This window comes from Oncorhynchus nerka, linkage group LG21 (assembly GCF_034236695.1).
Source record: "Oncorhynchus nerka isolate Pitt River linkage group LG21, Oner_Uvic_2.0, whole genome shotgun sequence".
In the NCBI taxonomy this organism is placed as follows: Eukaryota; Metazoa; Chordata; class Actinopteri; order Salmoniformes; family Salmonidae; genus Oncorhynchus; species Oncorhynchus nerka.
In genome coordinates, this window is record NC_088416.1 from 29,364,596 (window position 1) to 29,374,413 (window position 9,818).

Consider the following 9,818-nt stretch of genomic DNA (forward strand, 5'->3'; position numbering starts at 1 on the left):
CTAGTGCTACTAGTAACAATACAAAGTTTATTCTAATACACAAGCTCTTTTGAAGTTTCTGTTACGTCTTGGTACGAAGATAAGGTATTGGTAGGGGGAATAGTTATTCTATGTTTGTGATTCCAGATCTGAAGACAGAGGATATCATTGTGATCGTCCTGAGTGCCAGTGTTGTGGTGGTGACTGCCATCGCTCTGATCTTCTACAGGTCAAATATGCACAACACCAACCTCTGTGTTCTCACTTCTGTCCAATCACATTGTTACTTGATGACATGTCTCACTCACCTCTGTGTTTGTCTATGTATTATTATTATTATTATATTTATTATATTTACTGCTCAGTCACTTTAAACCTGATTACACAACTGTCACCAGAATCCCTTTCATTGATTGGTACTGATATTGACCTTGTATATAGTATACATTCCTGTGTGTATTTTTCTTTTATATTACTTAGTATTACTGCATTGTTGAGGAAGAGCTTGCAAGCAAGTATTTCCCTGTACTGTTTACACTTGCTGTATCCTGTGCACGTCACAAATAAACTTTGATTTGATTTGATTTATGGCCAATAGGCAGAACATGAAGGAACGTCAAAACCAAAAGAGGTGGTCCCACATCAGCCAAGACCTGATTGGTCCGCTGGATGGGAAAGAGTTAAGCCTGGTCTCACTAAAGGTGACCTCCCTCACCTCCTCCTTGTCATGATGTTTTTGCCTTTCTGTTTCTATTTCTAGTATGTCATCTCTCAAACTCCCATAATGCATGGCCAACACAAGCTGGTGTTACACTGATGTTGGTTTAAATTCTTTCATTTACATGCTGATACTCCCTGTGTTCTCTAATACCCAGGGATTTATTCCAAATTATGTATCCTTTTTCTTTCTATATATCAGATCGATGAAGACAACAGGAAGGACAGCTGTTACCAGATTCACAGGGCTCGCTATGACAAAAAGGTGCCATTACACTCTTTGGTCCATAAAATGACTTCAACACGTGGTGTGAGGTGTCATACCAGGGTCGTTCCGTGAAAAGATTTCCCTTTGTGTCCATTTGATATTTTTAGGACAAATTGTGCACCAATATAACATTTTAAAAGCCTGTTATATTAAATGAATTGCCCTTTAATATAGACCACATTGAGAATTCAATACATCAGTAAAGACTTGCTAAAGTGCAAACATTCAGCATTGTGACATGTCCCTCTGTGCCCCCTCTCTGACCTCTAGGAAGATTATAACCCACTTAACCCCCATATTTCACCATCATTGTAAAGCCCTAGTTATTTTGTTGCTTTGACAAAGTAATTTCGGAAGGTTATTATTTATTTCATGTGATTAGTGGTTCATTTACGTTGGTCCCTCATTTTAAGGTCAAGCCTGTTACTTGAACTGAACTGTCGTTAGTATGGTATAACTATTCCTTTTTAAATATGTTTTTCAAAATGAACATCTTTGATTCAGAGGGGTTGGGTTAAATGCGGAAGAACATTTTCAGTTGAATGCATTCAGTTGTGCAACTGACTAGATATCCCCCTTCCCTTTCCCTTAATAGTCAAATCATAGTGTAAAAGCAGATGAGCTGGTTCTAGTCTTTGTGGCAATTTTCTGGTGTTTTATGGTGGAAAACTGAGCAGGTTGAGCATAAAACGTCAACCCTGTTACCCATAGATAGACAGGCTAGAAATGTTTGAACAATTTAAAAAAAAATGTGAAACGTGTTGCACACAACAAGCTTCCATTCCCCCTGTCACAAGGCGATTATGGCTGATTTAAGATGAAATCGATGAAATCGTCAACCCTGTTACTTTGCTTGGCACTTAATAGGCTCTTACTATAGTATATTTTTATTTAACCTCTTGAGATGGGGGAAAAGTGTTTTTCATGAAGTTGAATATGTGCTCTTCGTGACAGTTACACTTCTTGAAAGGCACTGAATTGGTGGAACGACCCACCAGTAACTACTCTCAAAGGCTGAAATTGGGCATAACTTCTACTCTATTATTATGGATCTATTATTTTCAGCCCGTGATCCTGAAGGAGCTGCAACACACAGATGGCAACTTCAGTGAGATCCAGAGGATTGAGCTCAACACTGTAAGGTTCTTGCTAATGATGTTATTTCCTCTCTGCCGCTATCGTGGTTCTCCTAACCTGCTGATTCAAACAGAAGTCCAGTCAGCTATCCACTGATCTAGTGTCCATTTTGAGTGTCTATGTGGCCCGAGCTCAAGGTCAAACACATATTTGCTTATCTTGATGTGGTGTGAACAACAGAGGTTTGCGGATTTGTGTGTGTGTGTTTTGTGGCTTTGTGTACCTATTGTGGCCCTATCTCCGTGTCAATCAGAGGAGATAGCCAATGTGACCTTATGTGAGCAAGTAGGTGATAAAAGTAGAGTGTGTAAATGAGTGTGAGGAAGTCAAGACCAGCCATGAGAGGATGTCTTTCACTCACTCTCTCTCTCTTCCTCTCTCTCTTTCTGCCTCTCTCAGCTCCTGCGTATTGACTACTACAACCTGACCAAGTTCTATGGCACGGTGAAGTTTGAGTATGGTCTGTTTGGAGTGTTTGAATTCTGTGAGAGGGGATCCCTGAGGGTAAGAGGATTGGCAGAGAACATGACTTTATGGTGGGAATCAGTGGCCTACTTTCCACCCATATATCTTCATTGTGCAATGATAAGCAAATGACATTTACACACATGTTGATTACAGGACTCCTTTACAGACAGCGCCTGGGTCACAATCACAGTTACATTCACTCACTTTTCAAATACCCTACCAGGCAGAAACAAAAAAACTCAAGCATAAACTGAGCTGCAGTAAACTCTGTAATTCACTGTCTTTACAGTATGTCCTTAATGACACAATCTCCTATCCTGAAAAGACCTTCATGGACTTGGAATTCAAGATATCAGTCATGTATGACATAGCTAAGGTATGCTTATGTAGTTTGGTTGTACTATGTGTTTACTGTGGGTAAATGCACTGACATTGTAATATGGTGTAATCCAGTGCCCCCCCCAACCTTTTTTTGCTTACTGTACCACCAACTGAATTTTGCTCTGGCCGCGGTACCCCTTACCCCCTCATGTGCTTTTTACCAGTAACGCTATGGTCTCATGAGTCTTCTCAAGTACCCCTAGTTGTCCTAGTACCCCTAGTTGTCCTTGTACCCCTGGTTGGGAACCACTGGTGTTGCATGCTGTAGCTGTGTGGGGCTCACCCTGGTGGCGGTTTCAGGGCATGTCCTACCTCCACTCCAGCAACATTGAGGTCCATGGCCGACTGAAGTCCTCAAACTGTGTGGTGGACAACCGCATGGTGGTCAAAATCACAGACTTTGGCTGCAACACCATCCTCAACCCCTGCAAAGGTGAAGCCCTCTGCCCACTATTTCCCTCACAAGTAAATGATTCAACCTGAAAGTATTACGGAATGAAGTTAGTAAAAAACTCAAGCAGGGGAGTGATTTGATATCCCATTCTGGTCCCTCTCCTTTCTGTCAGACTTGTGGACGGCTCCAGAACACCTCCGGAAGCAGGGGATCTCCCAGAAGGGAGACGTCTACAGCTTTGCCATCATCGCTCAGGAGATCATACTGAGGAAGAACCCCTTCTTCACCCAGGCCTGCTCCGACGTCGCAGGTAACAACGGTCTGGCGGCTAGAGTCAGAGAGTCATGCAGAACAGTTTTCAGCAATAGTCAAAGTTATCAGGTTTTTTATGTCTATGCACCTCACACTGGTAATTTAACAGCGGCTCCTGCTGGCCATTACATGTAAATACAACTTCTGCTCACTAGGGATCACTGTTATCAATTACTATTCTAGGGATTATGCAAAAGGAGAGTGAAATTCGTATTATTTTACTGTAAATGAGGGCATGGCTGTCAACTGAATTCCCCTTTCCTTCCTCCCCAGAGAAGCTGTACATGGTGCAGTACCCAAGTCAAACTGGCTTCTTCAGGCCAGATCTGAACTTTGAGACAGCAGCAGAAAACGAGGCGGAGGTACAAGGCCCCTCATAGCATTCCTCACGTACGCATGCATATCTGTGTTAGTTTGTATGTATGGTTGTCATTGTACTTGTCTCCTGCAGCTTTACATGCTGATAAAGAACTGCTGGGAAGAGGACCCAGAGAGGAGGCCAGACTTCAAGAAGATAGAGGGATCTCTGGGTAAGATATTCAGGTAAGCCCGGTGCTTTATGAGAGTGTGAGTGTGTGTTCATGATGTGTGAGTTTGTGTGTGTGTGTGTGTGTGTACATAATGCCTGATATTCCATATCTACACTGAGTGTACAAAACACAATCCTAATATTGAGTTGCATCCCACATGGACTCTACAAGGTGTCAAAGTGTTCAACAGTTGTGTCAAGTTGGCTGGATGTCATTTGGGTGGTAGACCAGTCTTGATACACATAGGAAACTGTGGACTGTGAAAAACCCAGCAGTGTTGCAGTTCTTGACACAAACCAGTGCACCATGCACCTATTACCATACCCCATTCAAACACTTGTCACCCTCTGAAAGGAAGACATACACAATCCATGTCTCAGTTGCCTCAAGGCTTAAAAATAATTTTTTAACGTGTCTCTTCCCCTTCATCTACACTGACTGAAGTGGATTTAACAAGTGACATCAATAAGGGATCATAGCTTTCACCTGGATTCACCTGGTCAGTCTATGTCATGGAAAAGGCAGGTGTTGTTAATGTTTTGTACACTCAGTACATTTAGTCAATCAAAACCCTTTTTACAAACCAAAAGCCATGGCATGTAAACAGCTGATGTGTGTTTAACATACAGACGTCTTAGAAATGTAGAGTTCTATCAATGCGTTATTCATGCAAAAGTTGGAGTGATAGACAATCTCCAATTTGGATGTTTCTCTTGTTAAAGATTTTCTGAGCTATTGGGCTTTTATTATTATAGAGATTTGCTCATTTTTGTTCCATGTTCCACAATCATTCAGCAACTTGCACAACCAGGCTAATGAGAGCTACATGGACAACCTGATCCGTCGGCTGCAGATGTACTCCAAGAACCTGGAGCACCTAGTTGAGGAGAGAACCTCTCTGTACAAGGCTGAGAGGGACAGGGCTGACAGGCTCAACTTCCTGCTCCTGCCAGCGTATGTCATGCATCCCAGCTCAACCTTAACCCTTAACCCTAACTCTAACACTAGCTTCATGTCCACATCCTGGCTCAACTCTAACCCTATCTATCATCCTATCCTTAACCCTAACCTGAGCTTTATGTCCACATCCTGGTTCAACCCTAACCCTATCTACCATCCTAACCTTAACCCTAACCTGAGCTTTATGTCCACATCCTGGTTCAACCCTAACCCTATCTATCATCCTAACCTTAACCCTAACCTGAGCTTTATGTCCACATCCTGGTTCAACCCTAACCCTATCTATCATCCTAACCTTAACCTTAACCTGAGCTTTATGTCCACATCCTGGTTCAACTCTAACCCTATCTATCATCCTTAACCCTAACCTGAGCTTTATGTCCACATCCTGGTTCAACCCTAACCCTATCTATCATCCTAACCTTAACCCTAACCTGAGCTTTATGTCCACATCCTGGTTCAACTCTAACCCTATCTATCATCCTAACCTTAACCCTAACCTGAGCTTTATGTCCACATCCTGGTTCAACCCTAACCCTATCTATCATCCTAATCTTAACCCTAACCTGAGCTTTATGTCCACATCCTGGTTCAACCCTAACTCTATCTATCATCCTAACCTTAACCCTAACCTGAGCTTTATGTCCACATCCTGGTTCAACCCTAACCCTATCTATCATCCTAACCTTAACCCTAACCTGAGCTTTATGTCCACATCCTGGTTCAACCCTAACCCTATCTATCATCCTAACCTTAACCCTAACCTGAGCTTTATGTCCACATCCTGGTTCAACCCTAACCCTATCTATCATCCTAACCTTAACCCTAACCTGAGCTTTATGTCCACATCCTGGTTCAACCCTAACCCTATCTACCATCCTAACCTTAACCCTAACCTGAGCTTTATGTCCACATCCTATTTCAACCCGAACCCTAGCTATCATCCTAACCTTAACCTGAGCTTTATGTCCACATCCTGGTTAAACCCTAACCCTATCTATCATCCTAACCTTAATCCTAACCTGAGCTTCATGTCCACATCCTGGCTCAACTCTAACCCTATCTATCATCCTAACCTTAACCCTAACCTGAGCTTTATGTCCACATCCTGGTTCAAGCCTAACAACCCTAATCCTCTTAACGCTTAACCCTAACACACCTGCCAGCCTATTTAGCTTTTGGAAGCCAACAGAACGATAAGGAGCCGCTCAGCCTAACCTCCCGTCCCCCTGCTTCCTTCCTCAGCCCAGTGGTGCGTTCCCTGAAGGAGACGGGCAGTGTGGAGCCAGAGCTGTTTGATGAGGTGACGGTCTACTTCAGCGACATCGTGGGCTTCACCACCCTGTGCCAGTACAGCACGCCCATGGAGGTGGTGGACATGCTCAACGACATCTACAAGAACTTTGACAGGATCCTGGACCACCATGATGTATACAAGGTAGTTGGGAATGAGGCTTGACATGTTCATATACAGTGCTTTGTAAAAGTATTCACCCCCTTGGCGTTTTTCCTATTTTGTTGCATTACAACCTGTAATTTAAATGGATTTTTATTTGGATTTCATGTAATGGACATACACAAATTAGTCCAAATTGGTGAAGAGAAATGAAAAAAAATGAAAAAAATTAAATTAAATGCAAGCCACTGTACTAAAGAAGAATCTACAGTACTGTTGTTACTGTAGTATTATGGAATTGAAAGCATTCATACCATTTGAGATGGAATAGTTGAGTGGGGACAACAGTTTTCATATGAAATATGAATGTTATTATTGTATTCAGATGACATTTCAGGGGGATATCGTCTCTTCTTCTCTCTCTGCCAGGTGGAGACGATCGGTGATGCGTACATGGTGGCGTCAGGGTTGCCGCGGCGCAACGGCAACCGGCACGCAGTGGACATCGCCCACATGGCCCTGGACATCCTAGCTTTCGTAGGGACCTTCCAGCTCCAACACCTACCGGGCATACCCCTGTGGATCCGCATCGGGGTGCACTCAGGTACCCCATCTCAGCACAACATAACTGGCCCATACAGTAGTTTGTATAGATCTAAACTTTTCCCACAATTTAGTTTTATTTTTAAGTTCATAACATTGGGCTAATACAGTCCTGTTAGCAACACTTTCACTGCCTGCTGTGTGTTTAGCTTTCACTGTGTCTGGTGTATTTACAGGGCCGTGTGCGGCGGGTGTGGTGGGGAACAAGATGCCACGTTACTGTCTGTTTGGAGACACGGTCAACACTGCCTCACGCATGGAGTCCACAGGCCTGCGTAAGAGACAGCACACACAGACAACGACACATCAAACATAACCACTGGGATGAACACTTACATACATTCTCCTCAGCTATCACAAGCATAGCTCCATTCTAGCAGCGTATATTCACCATAGTTCACCATAGGATGACACCTCTCATGCTTCCTCTCCAGCACTAAGAATCCATGTCAGCCAGTCCACCATAAACATCCTCCAACGGACAGACTGCAAGTTTGAGTATGAGCAGAGAGGAGAGACCTTTCTGAAGGTAAGCTGGGTTCATAAAGCTATGCGATGGTTTTGTGAGTATAGAGTTCAGATTATGCCAACAATTTGTATGTTTGTGTATGTATTATAGGGTAAAGGCAATGAGATGACATACTGGTTAACAGGGGTGACAGGGACAGAATACAACCTGTCAATGCCCCCGACAGCGTGAGTAGAAACCACCCATTCTGAACTTATACAGTATCTATCACCCATATCCAGCATTATGTATGTCAAATAATCCAAACCTCTTGTCCCTGGTCCCAGGGAGAACTTCCAGAGGCTACAGCAGGATCTGTCTGAGATGATTGTGTCCAGCCTGGAGAACAGAGGGCCAGGGACCAACGGCATGGAGAAGAGGAAGACCCTCTCCACCAGAGTCAGGAGGAGGGAGACCAATGGGAGCCAGGAGGACGGCCTGCCAGAGTACCTGCACCTGGCCATCACAGACATTCCCAGCACCTACCTGTAGCCACCCAGGACCAGACTGCCTCCTGTGGGGATACAGCGCTACTACACGCTGTCAAACGGTGAAAGTGGAGTCAAGCAGTCTTATATTCACCTGATACAATAGCTACGGTAATGCCTTATACATAGGAACCCTGACTGTTTTCCAAGGAATTTCTGGGTAAAGTACATGGTTTTCTGGTTTGAGATAAAGGTTATTTTGGGACACATGAGCAAAATGTGTGGAGACGTTCCATAAATAGTCTGTAATGGAGATGCTTTAGGAAAACCTGAACCAGTAAACCAAGGAACAGGATGGTACTCTATTTTAAGAAGCCCCTGAAGAAAAGACAAATATGAGTATTTCTGCATTCTCTCAGCGATCAACAAAGAACAATTGTTCAAAACAATATCACTGATTATCACCGAAGCACAATAATAATACTAAAGCTTAATATTGCCATCAATAACGTGATGATTACATCTTATAAATGATGTATACACACAGTGTTGGTTCATCGTTTCTCATTGTAATCTCAGTGCATTTTATTGGTTCATAGTTTCTCATTGTAATCTCGGTTCATAGTTTCTCATTATAATCTCAGGGCATTTTATTGGGTCATAGTACAAAATGTGTTTTTTGTCCTCAAATTTGATAGAGTAGTCTGAAATGCCGTCATTTTAAAGGCCCACAATTTTTCTCGAGGGTTTCCAACCTTTATTAAAGTGTGTCCACTGAATTGAAACCGAATAACTTTCTGTAAAAAGATCAGTATACTTTTGTTTAACCAAAAACCTTGCCTCTACATCTCTGAGGTCAGAGAACCTCTTTCTTATCGAAATGTACTGTATTGTATATGAGTCGGAGTAAAATTTCGACATAATAAGTTTGTGTTTTGTTGATTGTGATGTGTCAAATATATCCCCAGGTTAATAGCCGTTGTCACCTTTACTTCTACATGATCTAAAAGTGAATTATAAAGTGAATGTAAATGTTATTCCAAATTTTTGCTCGTTTTAAAGTAATATTTACAACTGGTTTTACATTGACACATATCGACAAATTGCATCATTTCACTGCATTTGATTAATTACATGTTGTTTTTCCACATCATACACAAATGTACAGCACGACATATAGCCATATAATTGGCCAGATAATACCTTCATTCTAAAACTACCAGCAAAATCTACACAGAATAAGAGTTCAAATAGAAATATCCTATAACAGCCATGTTATTATTGGAGTTAACCCAATCTACTCAGATTTGTCTTATTGTCTTTGACAATATTTAAGTATAGAAACACAAGTACATAGTTGTCTCCCATAGTATTCTCTCACAGGTTTGTCTTTACTCCTACACCATCACAAATGTAAACACGTGCATCTAAATGATTATACTGTACCAACAATACTGCAAAGAATAAGTCTGTTTGCTTAACAATGGCCATGTGGTTTTATATGTGAAAATGATGTCCTCTCAGTCGGAGCATTGCACAGTCTTGGTGGTCACCAAAGCAGCATCCCCCAACTCAGTGGCAGGAAGTGGGATCCAATGCTCCCTCAGACCATTGCACATGAACATGCCGCCTACCTCCCCAAGAGAGCCACACACAGAGGCCCCGCTGTAGGTGGATACCTCCTGCCTGAAGCATGTTTGGGGCCCACCATTCAGCTGAGGACAGGATGGAGGGGCC

General features: G+C 42.6%; 1 protein-coding gene across 2 annotated transcripts in view; it reads left to right on the forward strand.

Annotated features, from left to right (window-relative positions):
- The window catches only part of LOC115110421 (guanylyl cyclase C-like), a 24,878-nt gene extending 15,822 nt beyond the window's left edge, over positions 1-9,056 (forward strand). For both annotated transcript variants that reach the window (XM_065006539.1, XM_065006538.1), the window contains 17 exons: positions 127-208; positions 578-680; positions 899-961; positions 2,030-2,101; positions 2,501-2,605; positions 2,859-2,945; positions 3,251-3,383; positions 3,517-3,654; positions 3,930-4,018; positions 4,108-4,199; positions 4,982-5,140; positions 6,392-6,584; positions 6,972-7,146; positions 7,322-7,420; positions 7,580-7,674; positions 7,765-7,841; positions 7,941-9,056. In XM_065006539.1, coding sequence (XP_064862611.1) covers positions 127-208; positions 578-680; positions 899-961; positions 2,030-2,101; positions 2,501-2,605; positions 2,859-2,945; positions 3,251-3,383; positions 3,517-3,654; positions 3,930-4,018; positions 4,108-4,199; positions 4,982-5,140; positions 6,392-6,584; positions 6,972-7,146; positions 7,322-7,420; positions 7,580-7,674; positions 7,765-7,841; positions 7,941-8,145 — 1,967 coding nt within the window. In that variant the 3' untranslated portion in view covers positions 8,146-9,056. The remainder of the gene's footprint in view (positions 1-126; positions 209-577; positions 681-898; positions 962-2,029; positions 2,102-2,500; positions 2,606-2,858; positions 2,946-3,250; positions 3,384-3,516; positions 3,655-3,929; positions 4,019-4,107; positions 4,200-4,981; positions 5,141-6,391; positions 6,585-6,971; positions 7,147-7,321; positions 7,421-7,579; positions 7,675-7,764; positions 7,842-7,940) is intronic.
- The last annotated feature ends 762 nt before the right edge of the window (positions 9,057-9,818 follow it).